We start from the raw sequence: 26,332 nt of genomic DNA on the forward strand, positions 1-26,332 counted from the left end.
GTAACATCCTTTTATTATCATAATACCTGCTCTTTTGAGAGAAATAAGAACTAAAAACTCATCATGAACTTTCCTACCTTATACTAAGGTATAAGATTTTGAGATTTTGTAGCTTTCAAGATCCTTGGGACACACAACTTGAGAGAGGAGTGTGTGAAAATTAAATTAAGAGTAATATAAAAGGAACCACAACATGCAGCTAACAGGATTGGTGATTACAATCAATCTCAAAATTAATTCTGTTATTACAGTTTATACAACAAAATGGGAAGACAGATGAAGACTTCTTAGACCTAAATATGAACTTGTTTCATTCTTTTCATACAATCAATTCTATAGCTCTTCATTCCTATTATAAAGAAGCTGACCTTAGAATAAAATTATGTATCTGTCTTGGCTATCTGTAGTAACAAATACCAATACATATTTCTACTCAACTTGTTTGACCTAAGACTGGAAGAGGAGAGGGGAAGGAATGAGGTATAAGTTGAAGAAGTCAAAATAGTTTTGGCTATTTTAAAAAGAGATTTGGTTTTTTCCTTTTACAATTAGCTTTGCCACGAGTTTTGTTGATTTCCACTCAAATTTATTAAATAAGCAACATGGAAGCCTCAACTTTTAAATCTTATGACTATAACATAATAAATGGATTTGACATTCCAAGGGAGAAAAAATCAAGAGTATATGAGATGATAATATTAGATCAGGGCTGTCTAAAATATAGCCTGAGGGCAGCGTGATTTTATTCAGGGCCCCCATGGGTGTACTAAATGCTTTAGTAAAGGAGGCCAGACTACCACAGAGCTCTCACCAAAATGGCAAATCAAAATATAATGTCTGTTGTTTCAATAAAAACTTTTAAAAGTAAGGTTACACAACCTTGATATTAGATGAATTAAATCAAAGAAAATTTTTTGAGATTTTTACATTAGGAAACTTAAAGGTAAAATTAATAGGCAGATAGAATTAATGTCTCCAGACTTGGGAAGTTAGGGCAACAATTACATAATTTACCATTCATATTCAAATGATAAATCTGGGGAGTTTGTATTTTAAAATCTTACAAACTGAATGCAATAAAACAAATTTTTCTTTAAATCAATTTTATTTTCTTAAATTTTTTTTAAATTTAAGGCAAAGGGGTTAAATGACTTGCCCAAGGTCATACAGCTAGGCAATTAAGTGTCTGAGGCCAGATTTGAACTCAGGTACTCCTGACTCCAGGGCTGGTGCTCTATCTACTGCACCACCTAGCTGCCCCCTGTAAATCAATTTTTTTTTTAGGTTTTTGCAAGGCAAATGGGGTTAAGTGGCTTGCCCAAGGCCACACAGCTAGGTAATTATTAAGTGTCTAAGACCAGATATGAACCCAGGTACTCCTGACTCCAGGGCTGGTGCTTTATCCACTGTGCCACCTAGCCACCCCATGTAAATCAATTTTAAAAGGAAAAAAGGGATCTGTAATGCCAAGTCCTGCATTGTTTTTTTCTTAATTTATGTGGAAGTATCTTGTTTTTTTTTAAACTAAAAGTTCAACACTGTAACCTTACCTTAGTCTAACAGTGAAACTGAATGCTACTCATACTATTTCTACCACCACTATTTCCCCACCCCCAACTCCCTTCAGAGAGGACCCATCCAACTGTATACAAAACTATTCTAGTGAAGAAAAAGAATATAGAAAATAGTTGAAAAACATAAAAAATCACTCAGCAACCAGATTAATTCAACATACTATGTAGATTGAGGAATGGATCTAAATTGGGATCTGATTATGTTCTAGTCATTTTTTTTCACTATCTGTCACTTAATAATTACAAGACTCCAAGTTGATTTTTAAAAGTTAAAATAAAACACCATATCTAGTGGAAAATTGGGCTGACCAATACTATTAACTGGGGGTTTTTAAATCTATATCTAAGACAATGTCATATCATACATCCTTAATCTGGATTCCTTTATCTTGTTCCTTTAATTACAACATTTCTAACGTCATACTCATAATCAGAGGCTGAATCCCCTGATTTACCACAAACCTCAAAGCCAGAAAAAGAACACAGAGACAACTGAGAATGGCAAGAGTCCAGCAGCAATGAGATGCAGCACTTGATAACATAAGCAGCACATTCAGTTCAAATCCCTTTAATGTCCAACAGTATATGCTTCCTTTGCCACCAACATTGAAAGCCAGAATTACATTTATTTTATCATCTAACTTATTCACCCCATGTGATGATGGATGAGAAAGAAAAAAAAAAGAAAGAAAGCAGATGGAAAGAAAAGTTAGAGGGGAAGGAAGACAGGGATCTGCATGCCATTAACCATTACTTTTCCAGTCTTCTTTATGCTTTCAAGTGCTATGATGCTTATGGAAAAAGATTCAGAGAAAAGTCTTCAGCTCTAACTCTTCTTCATAAGCAAGAAGACTGAGAAAAGGATATATTATCATTAACAAATTATTTAAAATATTCTGAACAAAAAATGGCTAAATCAAATTTGTAATCACCATAAAGTATAAGAGTATTGAATATATGCTTATTCTCCCTCTTCCACTGTAGTCAATGCCTAAAGCAGAATAATCATTTCCTGATTTAGCCATTTCTTTTGAGCTTATTAATGTGACTATTGTTACATCACAAATAATTAGGAAACCAATCTGCTAGTGCTATAGCCCATTTACAAATATTACATTTTCAGGTATGGAAAAAAGAATCACTCTAGTCTATCAACTTTTCAAAGACCCACAAAGCCCTTTTCTAATGCATTCTTTAAATTGTGCTCCCTGAATTGGAAAATGTCCTCTTCAGTGAATCTTTGTTTTTATTATGGTAGCATCACCTGAGATTACTGTGGGATAACAGTAGGCAAACAGTAGGCAAAATACTTTACTTTTTTTTACTCTGAAAACAATAAGAACCAAAGAGAGATTATGAAATCTCTCTTAATGAAACACTCGTGAAAGTGTTTTAGAAATTTTTACCATAGTTAAGGTGTCATGCTAGGTAGCACTTCCCATAAACTTTTTTTTTTGCAGGATAAGGGGGGGGGTCAATTTTGTTAATTATTAAGAAGATTTAATAATTTCCTATTTCTCATGATGTATATTTAAATGCTTAGAATTCTGAAATCACTTAAAATGAAAAATTTGTACCCTACCACAGAAGGAATTTAAGACTTTTTTGGGCAGTCTTTCAAAGCTTTTGGCCTTACTTTATAATGATGCTAAATTTCATACCCTAGAAAGTAGATAAAGCTTTTATTAAGTGCTTACTATTTGCCAGGAGTTAAGTAAATCTCATTAAATGAATAAGCATACCTGTTGCAAAAGGACTTAAACATTAGGAGAGAGGTTATCTCACTATTCCTCAGCCTTTTAAAAATGCAATGATTTTGGGATTGGTGAGAGAAATTATCATCAACCTCAAAAGTTCACAAATCAGTGAGCAAGCTGAATGATCACAACCAAACCCTCTATTAATATAAAATTCTGTGAGATTCAGCCTCACAGAAACTAGAGACACTTAAGTTTCAGGGTCTTTTCCACTATCTTAAGAGGGTCCAATTTAAACCAAAGTCCTCTGCTACACTGAGGAATGTATCACATCTTGAGCAAACTGTTTCCATGCTCTAGACAGAACTGGAAAGCCAGTTACTTCTTCTAAGAGAGAAGTGAAAAGCAGAACTCAAAATACATGAGCTCAAAATATTTCAGTTGCTGATGTTAAAGTTCTAAATTTAAATAATTTGCCAAGTTCCTCACAGGGCACAAGTGGTCCAAAAAAAAAATACCATCCAAGGAAAATTCTTTGCTAAGACAAACAAAGATGGTGACTAAAGTAGTTTATGAAACATTTTTGCCTCAGCTGATGTCAGGAAGATCTGCAGGGCAAAGTCACTAAGCATGTTTCAGGTTACCAGAGAAACAGTATCCATAAAGAACATGAAGACTCCCCAAAGGGCAGATTAGGAGACTGGTAACGTTTTCTTTGCAATTCTTTCTTTGTTGTTGTTGTCACATGGTAACCCAGTTACCTATATCTTTAATATAGGTCTTTTTTTCCATTTCTTTTCTAAGTTAATATAATAAGGTTCTTTGGAGATTCTGGCGGCAGAAAATCCCAACTGAAATTGTCATACTAACTATACTAACTATAAATACACCCTTTTCAAAACTTATGAGTTCTCAAAGTTCTCAAAGAAAAACATTCTTATGAGTTCTTAAAGAAACACATTTCTGAAATTCAATATGAGTTCAATCACTGTAAACTTTCCAAATTAAGAAGGGAGCACAGCATAAAATAATTTAAGTTTTGGTTGGAGACAAGCAAAGGGTAAAAACTTACGGATTAAGAAAAATTAACCTGATTTACCTATATGTTATATCCAGCCTTTCCTTATTTTCTAGGTCCTACTCTTAACTGAATACTTACCTTAAAAAATATACAGATATAGATCTATACATACACACACACACACACACACACACACACACACACATGCATATATGTGCATTTTTCAGGGAATGGTATCCACTACTATTCTAAATAGCCCCATCCCAATCTGATATGAAAAACTGTAAAAGAAAAAAAGAAAAATTCAAAAAATATGGTTGGCTGTGTACTGCGTGAAAAATGGAACACAATTTGAAGTTTCTCCAACTAAAATGAGGTGGAAAAAAATGGCACTGTTTTCAAGAGAGCAAAGGAAAATAATCATTAGGATAAAATATGGCCCACTTGTGGCAGGTAAAACATCAGCTGCTCAAAGAAACAAACAATAGTCTGACCTCATCAAAAAACTGCTGAGTTTTTCGTAGTATAAATTTTAATTCCGTCAGTTCCAGGAAGTTTTTCTTCAAAGCTTCCTGGTTTGTGTTGATTTCTTTCAGTTCATTTTCAATTTTCTCAAAGTTTGCCTAGAAAGAAAAAGAACAAGTTAACTCACCATTAAAGTCAGTATGTTTACCTTTCTGTTTAACGGGAATCAGTCCTGTATAATTACTGACTCCACTGTTAATTCAAAGATGTTCTGCATCTCTTCCCAAAATATTAACATTTCACTAATGTAATTGTCTCTAACTGAAGATCAATGTTTAAAATTCTTTATTTTGGCCTTTTATCTTACTACAAACAATTCTCAATTACAATAAATGGACCTTTCCACAGACCCTTCTCAGGGTGGCCTTGCACACTCTGCAGCTCTTTTTGGGTTACCTCCCCATCCTCCCCAGTAGAGGACCCCTGGTCTGGGGCTGCACTACTGTCACATCCACTGTGCTCCTGCTGGGGAACTGAATTTGCAAACTGTGAATGTATGGAAGGCAAGAACTGCCTGTATCTACTTAGTAAAACTCAACAAACTACTTGTGTACATCATTAAGTGATTTTTGGCTATTTGTTCACAGGAGGTGAGCATTATTTAATAGGGAATGAGCATTAAATACATCCTTACTTCATTGAATCAATGGCTATTTTTTAGCTACATGAATTCTACATTAAATACAATATAGATCAAGTTAAATAGCTCAGGCCCTTCCTCAAGTAGCTTACTATCTAAATACCACACAGCTAGGCAAAAGAAACTTAGCTAATCTTCCCAAAAGACTGTTTACCTCTAGGTCAATCATATCTCGCGGGAAAGGCACCTCTGGGTTTTCACCTGTGTCCATAATAGGGATATTAGCTCTTCTTATCTCCTTTTCAACAAACCCTAAAATGACAGAATCAGAACATTTGTTGCTCATCTGCATAAAACTGGCATAAGTACTATTTAAGGATAAACCAAAAAGATTTCAGTACTTCAAGAATTTTCTAATGATGTTTTGACTCAAGAGAAATGGGAAATGGGGGAGGCTAGGTGGTGCAATTGATAGAGCACCAGCCCTGGAATCAGGAGTACCTGAGTTCAAATCTGGCCTCACACACTTAATAATTACCTAGCTGTGTGGCCCTTGGGCAAGCCACTTAACCTCATTGCCTTGCAAAAAAAAAAAACACTATAAGAAAAGAGAAATGGGAAATGAAAATCAGTTTCCTCACATTCTTATCCTGCTACAAAAGATCCATTACAGCACAGCAAATTCTCTTTAACCACAACAGGTATTTAGTTTATGTTCTATTGCCTTAGATGCATTTTTCTATCTTTTGTGGAATAGAACCTCCATAGAATACAAAATACCATAATCATCAAAAGAATCAGTAAGATCGAACCGTTAAATAGAATAAAAAGAATACTGAGTATGGGGTTAGAAGCCTGTTATCAAGTCCTGGACACTAGCTAGTTGTGTGACTATAGGCAAGACAAAACCTTTGAACTTCAGTATCTTCATTTATAAATGAAAATAATAATAATAATAATTAACTAATTCTAAAGGCTGATGTGAGGAAAGAGCTTCCTAAATCATCAAATGGTGTAAGTTATTACTGACCTGCATGAACCTCATTTAAATGTAAGATTATATTGTTCAGAGAATCAGATTCAGAAGAAAAAATATTTATTGCAATAAAGTCCTTAATACATGTGGCAGTAAAACAGATCCCCATGGAAAGACAATCAATCAATTTGAAAAGTAAGTTGGTAAGTTCTATGCATTTAAACAGCAAACCAAAAGGGGGGGAAAAAGGCTGTTTAAAAAACAGAGCTAAAAAATCAAAATAAAAGTAATGTTTGATCAGTACTCATATATGACCAACAAAATTTAAGATTAGAACATGAGAAGTAGTAAATTGGGAAACAATCTTTACAACTAATGATTCTGACAAAGGACTCATTTCTAAAATATACAGAGAACTGAGTCATATTTTTAAAACAAAAAGCCATTCCCCAATTGACAAATGGTCAAAGGATATGCAAAGGCAATTTACAGATGAGGAAATCAAAGCAATCCATAGCCATATGAAAAAATGCTCTAAATCATTAATTATTAGAGAAATGCAAATTAAAGCTTCGTTGAGGTACCACCTCACACCTCTCAGATTGGCCAGTATGACCAGGAAGGATAATAATCATTGTTGGAAGGGATGTGGGAAATCTGGGACACTATTACACTGTTGGTGGAGCTGTGAACTCATCCAACCCTTCTGGAGAGCTATTTGGAACTATGCCCAAAGGGCAACAAAAATGTGCATACCCTTTGACCCAGCAATACCACTATTGGGTCTATACCCTGAAGAGATGAGGAAAAAGGGTAAAAACATTACTTGTACAAAAATATTTATAGCAGCCCTGTTTGTGGTGGCAAAGAATTGGAAATCCAGTAAATGTCCTTCAATTGGGGAATGGTTTAGCAAACTGTGGTATATGTATGTTATGGAACACTATTGTTCTATTAGAAACCAGGAGGGACGGGCTTTCAGGGAAACCTGGAGGGATTTGCATGAACTGATGCTGAGTGAGATGAGCAGAACCAGAAAAACACTGTACACCCTAACAGCAACATAGGAGTGATGTTCAACCTTGAAGGACTTGCTCATTCCATCAGCGCAACAATTGGGAACAATTTTTGGCTGTCTGCAAAGGAGAGTACCAGCTGTATCCAGATAAGGAGCTATGGAGTTTGAACAAAGTACAAGGACTATTCCCTTTAATTCGGAAAAAAAAAAACAAACCCAGATGTCTTATTGTTTGATCTGGTTACCTCCGAGAATTCTGTTCTCTTTAAGGATATGATTTCTCTCTCATCACACCCAATTTAGATCAAGGTACAACATGGAAACAAAGTAAAGACTGACGGAGTGCTATCTGTGGAGTGGGGGTGGGGGGGAGGGAAGCAAGATTAGGGGAAAATTGTAAAACTCAAATAATATCTTTAATAAAAATTTAAAAAAAAGATTAGAACATGAATAGACAGAATAACAGATAGGAAACTAATATTAACGCTAATATCCAGTTTCAGACACTTAATAATTACCTAGCTGTGTGGCCTTGGGCAAACTACTTAACCCCATTTGCCTTGCAAAAACCTAAAAAAAAAAAAAAAAAGCTAATATCTAACTAAAATTAAAAGGATACTCTACTGCTTAAAATTCATGGTAAACTTTGTCCAGGAAACAACTGTAGGACATGGGGTTGAATTTACAGAATTCCTGGAGATCCTTAGACTTCTCTTACTGTCACTGTCCTCCACACAATGACAAAGTAGCTTAGCATTATTTAAGTTGAGTATTAAATTTTCAGAAGCATAGTTCTCTTAAAGAATACGCATACTTAAAAAAAAAAGAAAGGAATATGCATACTTCCCACATATAACAGGACACAAATATATTCTAAATATAACTCTCGAGAAAACAGATCATTTCTTTTCTGAGGTGGGAAGGGGCTAATATCTTCTTCTGTTATGCCAGACTATTCCTTAAAGAATAATTGAGACAAGTCAAGATCACACATACGGAGTTTACGATCCATTTCTTCACATCTCCGAACTTCATTGACAAACTTTCGTTGGAATACATTTACATCTGGATTTAACTGAAAGACAAGAACACAAAACAGAAGAAATAAAGTCAAATATTGCAACTTCTCAAGTGGCAGATATTCTGGGAAAAATGAAAACTCCATCTTGGGCTAGGAGGATAGAATGTTTTACCAATCAAAATCTTCTACTAAAACATATGAAATACTGTGACCAGAAATAACCAAGAAAAAAAAAATCATCCTTTCTCACTGAAGCAACATGGCTAAAAAACAAAACAAACAAACAAACAAAAAAAACCCCAACAACCTGATTGGCATGTAATGTTCTACCTAGTCTCCCATCTCTCAATTCAAAATGTCAGCCACTAACTTAAACTAGTTTCTATTCCTTTCCTGTATTCTCCCTTAAGCAGAAACAGTGGGAGGAAAACACTGATATAATGAGAAAAGCAAATGAGGTTTCATTTCACACTTAGTAAATTGGCAAAGCTGAAAAAAAGACATAAGGAGTCAGGGTTGAAGGTGCAATAGGAAGACACACAGATACACTATTAATGGAGATGGAATTGGTCTGATAACTCTGGGAAATGATTTAGAATTATTTGGGAAAAATCATTAAAATGTTCATACATTTCACTTTCTGTGGTAGCAGAAAATAAGAAACAAAGTAGATATCATGGGAAATTTAAGGAGGAGTAGAAAGCCTGGGAAGCACTATTGTAGTGAGTGGGAGAGTAAGTTAATTAGGGAGGTATAAGAGTATTGCCTGATAGCAGTGAGGGCCCAGGTGAGGTCATGGAACAAACCTGTAGTCAGCAAGTTTCATGATTTTCTCCTTTCTCCTATAGACTTGTTGTTAAATGGGTGTAGGAGTGAAGTAGTTGAGAAATGGTAAGAGTGATCCAAGACTAAGACTTAGAAGTATCAAACTGGAAATATAAGGAAGCAAAGATCTTACCAAGAGAAGGATGTAGAATTGAACTGGTTCAATAAGGGATCATGATAGAAAAGAGAGGTGTGAGTAAAAGTTCAGCTAGAAAACTGAGGGATAGAGGATTGGAGATCTGTTTAAAGAATAGGCTTTGGTTTTGGAAAGGAGGTGATGTGCCAATAGACTCCCAGAGCCCTGCCCCTACATGAACTTCTTAACCTAGTATCCTAAAGTTGTTGACTGAACCAGTTTTACAGCAAGTTTCCAGTAATCATGTCTTGAAACTTAAAAGTCATCTTTCTCTCTCTCCTCTCTCTCTCTCTCTATATATATATATGTTTGTGTGTGTGTGTGTGTGTGTGTGTGTGTGTGTGTGTATACACACACATATCTATCTCATATAAAGGTATTTCAGAGTTAATAAACATGGAAATGGTACATATGTGAGTGATGACAAGAGCAAGGATATGATCATTTTTGTGTGAGACTGATATGGGGTGGAGTAGGTTGTGGGAAATGAATAAGTTGAGCAACTAGAAGTAAGGTCACTTGAGGAAACATCAATATGTATGTTGAAAGTTCCTAGTACAAAGGAAGAAGTTGGTGAGGAGAGAAACACTGTGAGCCAGGTATGAACTTATTGAGGAAAGAAGGGAAGCATCTTGGAGATAGACAGACAATAATTATCAGGAAAAGAAACTGCTGGATAATGGTGGTAGGAGAACCTGGGAATGGCAACAGGGAGCAAGAATTATTCTAACCCCCCCACTTCAACCAATAGGAAGGGAAAGTGTGCATAAAAGTGCAGCCAGTGCTGAAAAGGAGGAAATTAACAATAGGGAACCAGATTTGAAAATTTCATTGTCCTGTCCCAATGGTTTAAGTTTCCAAGCTGAGTTATTTGACAAAGTTATTTGACAAAGATTTAAGAGTTAGAAAAATTCAATTCAACAAACAAGTAAGTCCTTATTATATGATAGGTATTGGCAATACAAAAAAGAAAAAAAGATAGTTCTTCCTACCTTCAAGAAGCTTACAGTCGAAAAGAGTGTAAGATATGTATTCAAATAATTAAAAAAAGTAGAATGTGTGTCATCACTGAAAAGGATAGCTGTAGATCAGGGTGGGGAACTTTTTTTCTGCCAAGGGCTATTTGAATATTTATAACATCAATCACATGTTATATCTGGTCAAACATTTAATTAAATCACACCTAAAAAGTTCCTTGAGTTGTTGAATTTTGAGTTCTGCCTGTGGTTGCCATGGCAGCACCAGATCAAATGGCCCATGGACTGATGTTCCTTGGCCCTGATGAAGATAATGTATATTAAGAAATGAGGAAAGAGGAAAATCTAGATGGAAAACAATCAGAAAAGGCTACATGGAAAAGTTGGCACATAACTTTGCCTTACATAAGGGAAGAGATTTCTACAAACAAACTTAGTTTAGTGGAGTGGAGTGAACAAAAACATTGCAGAGGGAAAGAAGAGGAGGATAAAAATAGAGGATGATAGTTTTGATACAAAATGGTTATATGAAAAGGGATTATAATGTAGCTTGTTAGGATGAAGTTTGAACCTTGTGGACAGGAATTGGCAACTGATTGGCTGCAGGGAATAAAGAAGAGACTCAAAGATGACCTTTAAGTTTCAAGACATGATAACTGGAAACTTGCTATAAAACTGGTTGTCAACAACTGTAGGATACTAGGTTAAGAAGTTCATGTAGGGGCAGGCTCTGGGAGAGAAGATGAGTTCAGTTTTAGACAGGTTGAGTTTAACATACTAGCTAGACATCTCAAAGGCAGCTAAAATATGGGACTTAGAGGTCTGGAGAAAGATCTGAGTTGGATTTTTAGAATTGGAAGTCATAGGGGTAAAAACTGAAGCTATGGAAGTGGATGAGACAGCCAAGGAAGAATGCTATAAAGAAACAGTTAAGGACAGAACTCTGGACAAAGAATTAGAAAAAAGAAGGTAATAATTAGAGAAGAAACCATGAGTACAGTATCACAGTCAAGGAAGGAAAGAATCCCAGATGAGATCATGATCAACAGAGTCAAATGCTCTGAAGAGAAGCAAAAACTGAAGAACTGTCTCCTAATAGAGTGGGAAGAAGAGGGAAGAAAAGTTCATGTAAAAGATTACTGGCAGACTAATTTAGACCTTCAAAGATATGTGTGTGTGGGGGGGGAACCAAGATGATAATGTGGAAGCAGGAATTCTCAGCAGCTCTTAACCCCCAAAACTCCAAAATCTGTAAAATTATAATTCTAACCCAATTCTAGAGGGGTAGAACCCACAAAAAGACAGAGTAAAAACAATATTCCATCCAAAAACAACTTGGTAGATCCACGGATTCTACTTGGACCAGGGGCTGGAAAAAGTAACAGTGCAACCCTGGCCACAGTTGCAACCACACTAGAGCAAACCAGCTCCAGCCTTCCAGGAAACAGTCCAAGGGGTGCCTGGGTCCCTGGCAGTGGGAGCAGTTTCCAGAACTCTTGGCACAGGGATTACCAGGGACAGGTTGGAGGGTCAATGGAAGAACTCTGCCACCCCAGAGTGAGCTTGGAGCCTAGGCCAGTGCCAGCCTCAGGGCAGTCCCAGGAACCTATGGAGCCACCCGGCAGCTGCTTCCAAAGTGCTCAGTCCACAGATAGTAAGGAGCTAGAGAGAGACTGCAGAGGTCTGTCTCTCTGTTATCCCCTGGGGCAGGACTCTGCTGCTTTGCCCATACTCAGATCCAGCTTGCAGTCTGGGGCCCTATGCATACTACCATAGAGGAGCAGGGACCCTCCTCACAGCTTCAGGGCAGAGGAGAGCAATCAGAGCCTCATATAAGACACTGGAGGAATTCAAGTTCCTGGGGGGGGGGGGGTATACCAAAAACTCCTAAAAGCTTTGGAAGTATGGTAAATCCAAGTCATAAGCTGAGGAAATGAGCGAACAACAGAAAAAGTAGAACCTGACTAAGGAAAATTACTTTGGTCCCATGGGAGATCAAAATATATACTCAAGAAGATGACAAAGTCAGGGCTTCTATATACAAAGCTTCCAAGAAAAATAGGTATTGGTATCAGGCTATGGAAGAGCTCAAAAAAAGACTTTGAAAAACAAATAAGGGAGATAAAGGAAAAATTGGGAAGAGAAATGAGAACAATGCAGGAAAATCATGAAAATTAAGTCAGCAGCTTGGTGAAAGTGATACAAAAAAATTGAAGAAAATAATATGTTAAAAGCCAGTTTAGATCAAAGGAAAAAAGCAGTCAAAAGGCAAATTGGGGGGGGGGGGGTAATGCCTTAAAAAAGAAGAACTGGCCAGGTGGAAAAGGAGATAAAAAAGTTCTTTGAAGAAAATAACTCCTTCAAATGTAGAATGGTGCTAAAGGAAGCTGATGACTGTGAGAAATCAAGGAACAATAAAACAAAACCAAAGAATGAAAAACTAGAAGTGTGAACTATCTTAATGGAAAAACAACTGACCTGGAAAAACAGATCCAGAAGAAGTAATTTTAAAATTATTGGGCTACCTGAAAGTCATGACCAGGAAAAGAGCCTAGACTTCATTTTTCAAGAAATAATCCAGGGGTGGCTAGGTGGCACAGTGGATAGAGCACCAGCCCTGGAGTCAGGACTCCCTGAGTTCAAATCCCAGTCTCAGACACTTAATAATTACCTAGCTGTGTGGCCTTGGGCAAGCCACTTAACCCCATTTGCCTTGCAAAAAAAAAAAAAACCCTAAAAAAAAAAAGAAAGAATCCAGCGAAACTGCCCTCAGATCCTAGAATCAAAGGGTAAAATAGGTTGAGAGAATTAACTGAAGGGAGATTCCCCCTCCCCCCCCTCAAAATCAGGAATATTATAGCTGAATTCCAGAATGTCCAAATCAGAGAGAAAATACTACAAGCAGCCAAAAAAGAAACAATTCAGTTACTGTGGCATTACAGTCAGGATTACACAGGATTTGGCAGCATTTATTCCAAGGACTCATGGTGCTTGGAATATGATATTCCAGAAGCCAAAGAGTCTGGATTACAACCAAGAATCAACTACCCAGCAAAACTGAACATCCTTTTTCAGGGAGAAAAGATAAACATTCAATGAAACAGGGGACTTTCAAACTTTCCTGTTGAAATGACCAGAACTAAACAAAGTTGGATCTTCAAATACAGGACTCAGATGAAGTACAGAGAGGATGGATGGGGAGGGCTAATTATAAGGGATTTAATGATGTTGAACTGCATGTATTCCTACATGGGAAAAAGATACTGATAATTCATATGAACATTCTCATTTATTAGAGCACTTAGAAGGAGCATACATAGACAAAGCACAGGAGGAAGCCGAATATGATGCTATAATATTGCATAAAGATGGAGTCAATGAGTGAAAAAGGAAACGTAAAGGGAAAGGAGTGGTAGAATGGATTAAGATATTTCATGAAAAAAAGTCAAGAAAAAGCTTTTCCAATGGAGTGGAAGGGGGGGAAGGTGAGGGGGGAATGAGTGAGCCTTCATTCTAATAAGACATGGCTCAGAGAGGAAATAACATACACACTCAATAGGGTACAGAAATCTATCTTACCCTAGTGGAAAAAAGAGAGGAAAGGGGCTGGGGAAAAAAGGAACAGGGGGAGTGAAAGGGGGTGTAGGTGATGGAAGAGTGGGAAGATTGTAGGAGAGGATGGTCAGATACATCACATTGGGTGGGACAGGGTGAAATGAGAGAGAGAGAGAGAGAGAGAGAGATAGAAGAGAATAAATGGGAATAGGGAGGAATAGAATGGAAGGAAATCTAGTTAACAATAGCAACTGTGGGAAAAAATATTGAAGCAACTTCTCTGACAGATTTATGATAAAGAGTGCAACCTATCCCAGAGACAGAGCTGATGGCATCTGAATACAGATTGAAGTACACTTTTTTTTCTCTCATTTCATTTCTCTTGAAGTTTCTTTATCTTTTGGGGGGAGGAAGGGGATTTATGTTTACTTCCACAACAAGATTATTATAGTAATGTGAAAATAAATTAAGCATTTAAAGATTTGTAGGATTTTTACATGTAAAGATGGGGTGGGGGAAGAGGAATGAGAATGTTCTTGGTAAAGGGAACAGAAAAGACAAAGAGATAGAAAACAGTAAGATTTAGATAAAGCAGAGCAAATAATCTGATTTGGTTGGACAGTAAGGTACACACAGGGATATAGTTGAAAATAATGACTTGAAAGGTAGATTCAGATTAGACTGTCAAGGGCTTTGAATGACTATCAAGATCTCTTTTAGTAGGCAAAGGGATGTCATTTAAAATTTATGTACAAAGGAATAATATGATCAAAGTTAGAAATAAATGTCTTTATGTATACATATATTTAAGGGACAAAAATGTATTTTTATAGTATATATATATATATATATATATATATATATATACACACACACATATATACAGATATATATATATGTATATGTATATATTGAGTTTAGCAGAAGTTAAGGGAAAGGCAATTGGAAGCCAGCAGCAGTATCAACAACAAGTAGCCATGAGAAGAAAAGCATAGAACAGCCCTCCCAAAGGAAGATAAGCAATAAGCAATTCAGGGCATAAGTAATAAAGAAGGTCCAGGGATGTGAGAGTTATTTTGGGGGATCATGCTCCCCCAAAGCAGGCTGGTTTCTCAAAGACAAGCCTATTATAGAAATATTAAGGATGATTAAGGAAGGAAAGAGAAAGGAGGTAGATAAGAGTGGCTAAGAGGCTACTGTAATCAGAGGATGGCTAATAATAAGAATGGAAAGAAAGTTGTGATTAGGAAGGAATATGAAAGAAGACTCCACAAGACCAGGAATGATGACAAGTGTGGAAATCATGAGAAAGGCAATTGAAAATGGCTCAGCAGGGGCGGCTGGGTGGTGCAGTAGATAGAGCACTGGCCTTGGAGTCAGGAGTACCTGGGTTCAAATACCGCCTCAGACACTTAATAATTACCTAGCCGTGTGGCCTTGGGCAAGCCACTTAACCCCATTTGCCTTTGCAAAAAAAAAAAAACCCTTAAAAAACAAAAAAAAAAACCAAAAAGAAAATGGCTCAGCAGTTTTGAACATGGGTAACTGGAAGAATGGTATTAATGTTAGCATCTATTTGAGTAGTAAGGATTATGAACTTGTTTTGTTTTTTTTTTGCAAGGCAGTGGGGTTAAGTGGCTTGCCCAAAGCCACACGGCTAAGTAATTATTAAGTGTCTGAGGCCGGATTTGAACCCAGGTACTCCTGACTCCAAGGCCAGTGCTCTATCCAATGCGCCACCTAGCCACCAAATTATGAACTTGTTTAAGAATGGGATAATGAGTTCAGTTTTAGACAGGCTAAGTTTGAGTGAGATAAGGTGGAACTGAAATAGAAATAACAATCAAACAAAAATTTAAGAACAGAACTGGAGAGTTGACCATTAACAGGAGATAGCTGAAGCCTAGGAGTTAATAAGATACTAAAGGTATATGTAGGAAAATGTCAAAACCTGGAAAAAGCCCCAATTTAGCATGGGAAAGGAGGGAAAGGAGTTAGCAATTGATATAGAAAAACAGCAGAGAGATGGAAAGAAAACTTCCTGTGGTGAAAACCAAATAGAATTTTCAAATGCTACTGACAAATCAAGAAAGATTTTATTAAATGCTATTGGCAGGTAAAAACCAATGTAGTCCAAAAAAAGTTACTGGATTATTTGTTGGTTATTTGGCTCAAGTAGAATATGGGAAACTGCTAACAGTTTGAAGGTTATGACAACCTTATTTCACTTTGATAACTCTTGAATGCTATTAAGTCTATATTGCCCTGCTTAATTTTAGCTGTATGTTTTCTTTCATTGTGATGAAGTTGCAAACTTTTGGGGGCATGATTTCTTGCTCTTGAGGACAGAGTCATCTGATTTCTCTTCTATCTTCTTCTGGCACCTACTGCAATGCTCCTAACATAGAAGATGTTTAATAGTACTTACATATATGTGTGTGTGTGTGTGTGTGTGTGTGTGTGTGTGTGTGTATATATATATATATATATATATATATATATATTACATATATAAGCTGCCTCAGCAAGAATTAAAAAGAAAAATAATTATGGCTTGACACTTTGTTGGAGTCTGTATCAGATAGTGAAATAATTTTTGATTTTAGAAACTAATTCTTAGTTTTAATGAAGCTAAGATCAACCCTATATGGATCAATTTCATTCATTCTATTCCACAACCATAAAATGCAACCTTAATACTAGGCAGTTTTTGGGAGGGCTGTGGGGGCTATTGGGGGAAAAAAACTCAAATATTCATGATGAAACCTATGAAGAAAATAAATAGATCTGGCTCTATAGGCAGTAATATTATCTTTTTTTCCTCTTTGAACTCATCCTCAAATCTGTGGGCAAAGTGCAAAAATCAATGACTTGGTTGGGGTTTAGGTAGATAAAAAGAGAAAAGTTTGGACATGACAACAGCAAAAAGAACAATGCTTTGCCAGACACCTATGAGGTCTCAGAATCTTTCAGTGAGGGACTAGGAGATCATTTGGTTTAACCTACCATTCAAATCAATATTTTCTCTGTATCATCACTCTCAGATTAAAGATTTCTAAAGAGGGGAATTCACTTTTTGTGAATTCCAATCTGCCAAGTCTAGAGGAAAGCTCTTAGACTTTTGTCTCATTGACTTAAAAATTCCAAGGTGATCTCTGTGTACAGGTTTATAGATAAATGAAGCTATCAATATTGTTCCTGATCTTCTTTCCCACCATTTTGTCCTTACTGTTACTAGCATTTCTTTTTGCTATTCTTCCTCCTGTCAAAAATTTACAGCTTTTATCTGGGTATTTTTCTCTCATCCTTTCAAATTTCAGTTTAAAATCTTCTTGGTAAAGTCAGTAAGTCTTCTGCCAATATTACCCCTAGACCAAGTAATATATTCACTCTGTCTCTTGCCAGGAAGCCATTATTTTATGATTCTGTCAGGATCTAGATTAGAACATTAAATCTTAATCTTTGGTGCTATAGATATAGACAGCTACTTACTTCCCACGTGATCTTTTTTCTTCTAAAGAAAAACAATTCCACTTAATTGAAAGACATATAAAAACTCCTACCACACCCACTCCCATTACCTACTAAAGACTTATGTGTTGATATACTCTAGGTTTCTTGTGATTTTATTTCCATATGAATCAGCAGAAGTAATTGATGAGTTGGGATAAGTTTTGGAAGGCTGTCCACCATGTTTCAGATACAGGCAAACCAGCAAACTCAGACTATTTTTCATGTGATTGCCAACTAAGGACTAACTCCCTTCAACAACAAACCTTACTTTACTGGGGCTGGTAATAGAATTCTTTGCTACACTAGTGCCTGTGATTCTTCTAAGTTCACTGTTGCATTTGACATTTACACCCTCTCTCAGGAATATTCACTCCTCTCTCAGATATTTCATGGCATGACTCCTAATTTTCCTTTCTGATCATTTTTTTTTTTGCAAGGCAAATGGGGTTAAGTGGCTTGCCCAAGGCCACACAGCTAGGTAATTATTAAGTGTCTGAGACCAGATTTGAACCTAGGTACTCCTGACTCCAAGGCCGGTGCTTTATCTACTACGCCACCTAGCCGCCCCTCTGATCATTTCTTATTAGACTCTCATTTGTACTGTGGATATACCTTTAGCTTCTGTCCTGGGCTCTCTTTTATATATTCTCTCACTTAATTATTATCCCTAAGCAGATCACTCTAAGTTCTACATATCCAAACCATCTCTCTTCTGAGCTCCAGCTTCACATCACTAACTGCTTACTGCACGTTTCAATTGGGAACAGAGACATCAAATTTAACAAGTCCAAAACCAGAACTCATTATCTCTCCTGACCCCTCCCCACCTTAACCAAACTTTCCTACTTCTGTCATTCTTCCCAGTAGCCCTAATTCATAACCTCATTATTTTTAATTCCTCATTCTCATTCACTCCACAAATTCCAATGACACATCTTGCCATTGTACCTCTGCACAATTTTTTTTTAAGGTTTTTGCAAGGCAATGGGGTTAAGTGGCTAGCCTAAGGCCACACAGCTAGGTAATTATTAGGTATCTGAGGCTGGATTTGAACTCAGGTACTCCTGACTCCAGGGCCAGTGCTCTATCCACTGTGCCACCTAGCCATCCCCGCACTATCTTTTGAATTCAATTTCTTTTCTAAGCCAATGTCCTATTTCAGGCCCTAATCAGTTCTCAAGGTGAACTCCTGAAAAAACAAACAAACTCCTAAATGCTCTCCTTATCTCTCAAGATACTTCCCTCTCTGATCCATTTTTCAAATACACAGATGCAAAAGTGATTTTCTTTAAGTGTAGATCTGACTGTGTCATTCCCCTCCTCAAATTACAGTTGTTGCCTATTGCCTCTAGGATCAAATATAAATTCCTCTATTTGAATGTGAAAGGCCCTCACAACCTGAATCCAACCTATTTCTCTTGTCTCATACATGATTCTCCTCACAGTCAAGACCTTTCTCTATTCACCTGCAGCACTCCATTATTCACCTGTATAATTTTGCAGGTACTCTTCAACTTTGTCTCTAGAATCCATTTCCTTTAAGATGCAGCTCAAACATTACCTTCTCCATGAAGCCTTTCCCAATTCCAATTATGAGTGTCCCCCCCATCTTTTATTAATTTTATATTTAATCTGTATATATTTTGTATATATACATGGATGTACATGATACATAAATGCATAATCACACATATCTCCCTCAAAAGAAGGTAAACTCCTTGAGAGTAAGGATGATTTCATTTTTTTGTTTTTGCAATCTCAACATTTAGCACACTGATTACTACATAGTAAGCACTTAATATCACAATAGTATGTTGAATGATTTAAAGATCTTACATTCACTATATCCTTATATTAAGCAATAGTATTAAGCCACATAAACCATCATCTGTGAAATGACATGGTTGGATGATCTCTGAGTTCTAGTTCTAAGATTTGATTCAGTGAATACAAATAAAACAGACAGTAAGCCCAAAGTACTTACATCCCGGAACTGAACCTTCCCAAGTTCTCCCAATTCACTGACACAACAATAAGCAGCTTCAGATTGTAGAAAAAGTTGTGCCAATGTCATCTCTTCACTTCGGAAAAGCTCCCCCATGTTGGCAGGAGAAATTCAGCCACAAAGTAACCAGATTTTGTTGATCTGAAACAGAAAAATGGAACATTGTCCTGGAAATTACATACTAGCCCGGCACAATTACTATTGCTTGGTCCCCTTCTCTGCTCCTCACTCTGTTACAACATCTGTTTTTATATCCTGTTTGGAAAGCCAAAAAAGAAGAAGGAACCAAGACAGTTATAGAAACCTGTGCTGTATTAGTGCTACTTCTGTGTAAGCAACATCAAGATCAAATGACAAGGTCTTATGACTAATATAAGAAAATACTGTAGAGATGCTTCTAGCTTAGGAATGGTAGTTAAGAGCTAATGAATACTACCTCTATAAGCTCTTCTTTAAGTACACTGATAGAAACATACAGTTAGTTGTATTGTATCACAATACCTAAATTTCAATTCAAATGTAACGTAACCAAAACGGGAAGATATCTTCATTTCATTGACCAAATGGAATTGATAGTCTTTTTCCCTACACTTTGCTAATAAAGTCTACCTTGATTAAGAGAGGTTAAAGGTCTTGCTCTTATAAAACCTTAAGAAAAAAGAAAAATATCATCTACACTCTCAGAAACTCACACCCTTTTCCTTTTTTAAGGAAGTCTTATGCTTAAACCACTAACAACAAAAAAAGAATCATCTTGCAAGTTATGGAGAATCACTTTGAAGAGCTGTGCCTAAATCAAGGAATGATTAATGAAAATGCATCTTTATTGGACCAGATGGTTCAAGTTTCCCACACCCACAATGAAGCAATCTAAAGTTGTTTTTCATTTCTTAATGGAAACAAAAACATATTCTACCATCTGTCAAACTACCTTAAGAATTCAAGAAAAATTCCATTTTTGCAAGATTCTGGTTAGGAGGTATCAAAGATAATTGGAGCTATCAGTGGTCCTGAAATGGCAATTTTAAAAATCCCACAGCCACAGTGTAGGTGGGATACTTCAGCCAGATAGGTTATATTTTAAAATGTCATTATTACTTCCTCATTTTATAATGCAAAATGGCAATGAAGGGAGATACACTCTCTTGGAGAAGCCTTCAAGAACACACTAGAACAGCTTTTCAGAAAAAAATATTTCCAGGTATTTTGGGTGAGGGAAGCTTTTTGTCATATGAAATACTCCATTCATATCTGCAAGGGTTTGCAATAAAGTTCCTCACATCTGTCATCCATCACCCATTTCTGTAATGACTGCCCCCATGTCAGCTTTTTTTTTTTTGCAATTTAATAACTTCAAGGTCCAACGTCTTGCTTCTCAGTAGGTCAATACCTAAACCCTTCAAGGGCAGCCGATTCATCGTTGGTCATTTTGTACCTCCTACACTCTAAAGGGTCTTGACATTCTTCGACCTCTATAAATACACTCAGCTCCGTCACCTACCTAGAGGAGGATGGGCCTACCTGCAGGGACTGGGCTCGGCCCCCTCTCTTCCATCCTGACAGGGGCTGGTTACCCCAGTCTCTAGGAAGAGTCTAGGAGGGGGAGGGGCGGGGAGGGGGGGAAGGAAGGTGCTGGAGAGGTGTCTCCCGAATCCAGTCGGCACCTGTCAACAAGGGCATCGCTTCTCTGGCTACCTGGGGGCTGGGAGGAAGAGAATCCGGTTCGGGAATTCTCCCACTTTGCTTTCTGTCCTACGGGAAAGGAACAAAAAGACTTTCCCTAGGAAACCTCTCGGTATCCTTAGGCTGGGGGGAGGGGAGGCAAGACAAGGGAGCGGTGGGGGGAAGGGGTGAAAGGGCAAAGCGAGAGGGAAACGCGCGGGGAGGTGACGAGGGGAGCCCGGGGGGCTTCCAGCCGCCTCCGCCCCCTCGCCCCCGCCCCTCCCCCAGCCCGGGCTCGCCTGCTCCATCCCCCCAGCCGCGGAGGCCGCCCCTCCACCGCCATCTTACCTGCAGCCACCGGGTCCTCCGCGGCCGCCTCCTCCCCGTGGCCGCCGCCGCCGCAGTGAGGGCGGGATCCGCGGGCAGGGCTCCGCCGCTCGGCTCAGGCGGCCCGGCCCCGGCTGCGTGCGTCCGTGGGCGCCGGCGCGTCGCCGCGGCAGACCCCGCCCTCCCCGCGCCGCGGCGGGGGGCGCCTCGTTCCCGTGGGCCAATGGGGCGCGGCCGGGCTGCGGCTGCCGCAGTGCGGGGTCACGTGCCGGCCCCTGCCGCAGCCCCTCGAGGCTCGAGCCCATTTTGTGTCCTTCGGGGCCCCAAGTCACGCGCCCCTCTCCTTGGGCCCCCAGGGGTCAGACCGCGGCCTCCGGGGCCACGTGATCCGGCTCCTTGACCCTGCCCTAGGCCCGAAGTCACCCTTTGGGCAGTGATGGGAAAGCCCCCCGGCGCTCCGAAGCGCGTGAGACCACCCAGCCCAGGCAGAGGAGGGCCGGGGAGCCCAGGGAAGGGAAGCAACCTGCCCAGGCCGGCCCAGGCCGGGCCCAGGATGCGCGTCTGAGCCAACACCTCCTAAGAATGCCCTGGTTGCAGCAGGCCGTGGCCTCCCTCCTCTCCTCTCCTCCCTATCTGCCACCTCTCCTCTCCTCTATCTGCCGGATACTTGCTTCGGAGCAAAATCTACGTTCTTTCAGTCGTGGATGAATGATACAAGAAAAGCCACAAATTTATAAGCCCCACACAGCTTGAGTCACTTTTCGCTCTTGTGGTGGTTGGTCTGGGCGACCATCTTCTCACCGCCGATGCTGGAGAGCTTTCCAGGGCCTGGTCAAAACCAGAGCCACTTGTGGAAAAGCCAGCAGAACCGGTTTCTCCCATCTCGGTGGGTGGCTGAAAGCCGATGCACATTTAGGTGTACTAAGAGAGTCGTTTGTTTGTTTGCCTTTCCAAAGCAAGATGAGGGGCTGCTATGTGACTCAGTGGATACAGCACCCACCCTGGAGTCAGGAGGACCCGAGTTCAAATCCGACTTCAGACAGTTAATATTTACCTAGCTGTGTGACTTTGGGCAAGCCACTTAACCCCACTGCCTTGCCAAAAAAAAAAAAAAGCAAGATGCAGTTGAGGAATTTGGAAGCTAGTTACTCCCCACTCCCCCATAACCTTGTTTTAGTTGTCCTGACTCAAAATACTTTTAATACCATATCATGTGCCTCTCTTGTTCCTAAAAATATCTTCAATGGCTCCTTTTTTTCCTTTAGGATAAAATAAGAGATATTTAAAACTAAATTTATAATCTGCATTCTTCCCTTTCTTCTAATCTTATTTCATAATATTCTCCCTGCACTCAAACTGACCTGCTAGCTTTCCCCTATAATGGACATTCTATACTTCTGTATCTTTAGTGTTCAATGATACTTTCTGATAGAACCTTAAGCTTTCTTCAGTTACTTATCTTACTCTGAAACTTTTCTTGATCCTACAATAACTAGTAAATTTTTTATGTTGGTTAATTTCTGTATGTTTGAGTCTACCCAGTTAAATGTGGGCTTCTAAGAGAGGCAGAGACTGTTTTTGCCTTGTTTCCCCTAGCATATGTATATAGTAGGGACTTTGTGTTTGATTCCTAGATATAGTTACTTAATCTACCCTTATAGTGACAAATCATCCATATATTTTCATTCACTGCAATTTTTGTCCCTAGAGGATTCCATAAACCTGTAGTAGAGAATCAGTCCAGTTACCTAGGTAAAGGACCTCTACTGTTTTTACTATTTCATAGATGATAGTGCAACCCTTAGTCTAGCTATCAATCATCTCTCTCTCTATTTTTTTAATATGACCAGCAGGTTACACGTTTCCTTCATAATTCAATTGAATAAATATTAATCACCTGCTATGTTACAGGCATTCTGCTAGATGCTGGAGTTACAAAGACAAACACAGAACTATCCCTTCCTTGAAGGAATTCACAAAATACTTGGAATAAAACATGTACACAGATAAATAAAATATAAAGTTGCTGAATTTGTTGGTTCAGGGTAAGTTTGTTGCCTGAATGTATCTGGCAGCAGTTGACACAGGACATTGATTGTATAGTAACAAACAGAGCCATCAGGAAAGACCTCAGAAGGTGGCATTTGAATGATTTTTTTTTAATTTCAGGTTTCTTGCAAGACAATAGGGTTAAGTGACCTGCCTAAGGTGACACAGCTAGGCAATTATCCACTGTACCACCCCGCTGCCCCAGGAATGATTCTTAAAAGGGGAGAGATCTCTCAGCCTGTGTATAGAGGTACAGAGGTAGGAAATGTTACAGTGTATACCGGGAAGAGTAAAAAGGCTGGTTTGGCTCTAATGTAGGAAAATGGTATCCAACTCAAATAGAAAGAAATCCCTGCTAGTTGCATTTATAGAAAACTATAAATTAATATATCTGTGTTGTATTTTTATTTACTTTGTTAAATACTTCCCAGTAACATTTTAATCTGGTTCCTGTACTTGAGAGTTTACCAGAGTGCTATAAATGAAAAATGAAATTATATTTTATCCTGGAGGCAATGGGGAACCATTTAAACTTCTTGAGCAGAGGAGTGTTATGGTAGGACTATAGGAATAATGAAAGGAGTGTGGAGGATAGATTAGAGATAAGAGATGAGTTGGCATCATCAAGTAAGAGAACTATCTTTTTTCCATTTCTAGAAAGTAAATGGTAGTTTCAATACGATTATAGTTTCAGAGTTGAAAGGGATTCTATAAGTCATAGAGTCCAGTCCCCTTATTTTACAGATAATCTAACGTAAACATAGGTTATCACTGTCTAAAATGAGATTTGAACCCAAATTTTTCTTAATTTCAAGTCTTTAATTATCTCCCTTTCAAGAATTGGTTTCCATTCTTAAATTTTTTCTTTTAGTTTTTTTTGCAAGGCAATGGGGTTTAGTGACTTGCCCAAGGTCAGACAGCTAGGTTATTACTAAGTGTCTGACAGCGAATTTGAACTCAGGTCCTCCTGACTCCCAGGGCCAGTGCTCTAGCCACTGCACTACCTAACTGCCCTCCATTCTTAAATTTTATCAGTAAAGGCCAGTTTTCTTTCTGTCCCTGATAAAATTTTCTTGAATATATCTTTTTCTTCTCTGTTTTCAGGCAACCTTGCCTTCCCCATCCCCTATACCTCTTATCTCTCTTCCCCAGTCTAGAGCTTTAAGTATCATAGAAAATTCTCTATTGCAAAATAAATATCATTTCCTTCCTCTCCATGTAAAACAACTTTGCCTCAGCTAATTTACCACAAAGTTTTAGATTACTATAGAGTTTGACCATTATGAAATAGCATCAGAAATTAATATTGGCTCATTTTCCAAGAAACTAGACTACATCCGAACCAATCTGAGTCAGGGCTAAATTTAAGAAAAAATACAATGACTGGTCAAAAAAATCAATCTATTTTTTTTTCTTTTCTGAGTTTCTTTGAGACTTAGTTTTAAACTGAAGATAAATTTATATTCCCTTCTCAATAAGTATGGTAAATGAATGGAAATAACTTGGAGGAGAGAAAATTAGAATATAGCTTTACAAAATGACAAATCTTGTTTAATTATAACTATAACTAATATTCATGTGGTGCTTTGAAAATTGTAAATAGTATAACATACTAGTGTCAGTAATTTTTTTAATCTGTGATAGGAAAATTTATTATACAAAGTTTAACTGATATTTCCTTTTTCTCCCCCCAAAATGTATGTCTTATTTTGCACCTCTAGTTCATTATCTCTTTCAGAAATAGATAGCACTTTTTTAATCATCAGTCCCCTAGAACTATAGTTGGTTACTGAATTAATCATAGTTTTTCCTTTTTTTTGTACTGTCATTGTATAAATTATTTTTTCCTGCTCAGTACTGAAGTTCCTACTCATTCTCATTTCATTCAAGTCTTCCATGTTTCTCTGATCCCATCCCTTTCTTAATTTCTTGTAACACAATATTATTCCATTATATTCATATATCAAAATTTGATAATGCTTTCTCCTAGTTGATGAGAACTTCTTTAATTTCCAGTTCTTTGCATCAAAAAAGAGCTACTATAAATGTTCTTATACATATGTACATAGTCTTTCTTTCTTTGATCCTTTTGAGAAATATGCCAAATAGCATTATTTAGATTCAATGGATTTAATGACACTTTTTGAATAGTGTTCCCAATTGAATCCCTTACATTAATTGTCATCATTTTTTTTTTTGGTAATCTTCACCAGTCTGATAGATGTGATATAGAACCTCAGAGTTGCTTTAATCGGTTTTTTTCCCTATTATTAGTGATTTGTAGCTTTTTTTCATATGACTTCTGATAGCTTAGAAAATTCCATTGAGAATTATCTGTTCCTTTGACCATTTTAGCTATTGGGAATGGCTCTTTTTCTTATATATTTGAATCCCTTCCTTGTTGTAATAATGATAGCTATAATAATAGTATTTATATAGCAACTGTTATATGTGACAGGCATTGTGCTAAATGCTTCATGAATATTATTTCATTTTATCCTTATAACTCCTATGGAAAATAGGTACCATCATCATTATCCTCATTTTACAGCTGAGGAAACTGAGACAAGAGAAGTTAAATACTTGCCCAAGGGTGTCACAGCTAGTTATGTAGCTGAGACCTTATTTGCACACAGATCTTGACTCCAGGTCCATCACCCTGGCCACTGTATCATTTAACTGCCCTTCATGTCTTAGATGTCAGAACTTTAACAAAGAAACTTGCTGTAAAGATTTCTCTCTCCCCAGCCCCAAAATTAACTTTCCCCTTCTAATTATAAGTGCATTGATTTAATTTGTGAGGAATCCTTTCAAGTTTATGCAGTTTAAAGTGTCTATTTTCTTTCCTGTGATTCTCTATGTGCTTTATTT

The 26,332-nt window shown here is 37.8% G+C and overlaps 1 protein-coding gene across 6 annotated transcripts in view; it reads right to left on the bottom strand.

Annotated features, from left to right (window-relative positions):
- The window catches only part of ATP6V0A1 (ATPase H+ transporting V0 subunit a1), a 90,227-nt gene extending 68,677 nt beyond the window's left edge, over nucleotides 1–21,550 (bottom strand). For 2 of the 6 annotated variants that reach the window (XM_074223854.1, XM_074223850.1), the window contains exons 1-5: nucleotides 21,434–21,549; nucleotides 19,403–19,564; nucleotides 8,388–8,466; nucleotides 5,612–5,709; nucleotides 4,787–4,915 (exon numbers count right to left, since the gene is read on the bottom strand). In XM_074223854.1, the coding sequence (XP_074079955.1) occupies nucleotides 4,787–4,915; nucleotides 5,612–5,709; nucleotides 8,388–8,466; nucleotides 19,403–19,519 (423 nt within the window). In that variant the 5' untranslated portion in view covers nucleotides 19,520–19,564; nucleotides 21,434–21,549. Of the gene's footprint in view, nucleotides 1–4,786; nucleotides 4,916–5,611; nucleotides 5,710–8,387; nucleotides 8,467–19,402; nucleotides 19,565–20,944; nucleotides 21,013–21,118; nucleotides 21,227–21,433 lie in introns of those variants that run through there. The other 4 variants (XM_074223855.1, XM_074223853.1, XM_074223852.1 and 1 more) reach the window with 4 other exon arrangements.
- Between the last annotated feature and the right edge of the window lie 4,782 nt (nucleotides 21,551–26,332).

This window comes from Macrotis lagotis, chromosome 2, assembly GCF_037893015.1.
Source record: "Macrotis lagotis isolate mMagLag1 chromosome 2, bilby.v1.9.chrom.fasta, whole genome shotgun sequence".
NCBI classification, from domain to species: Eukaryota; Metazoa; Chordata; class Mammalia; order Peramelemorphia; family Peramelidae; genus Macrotis; species Macrotis lagotis.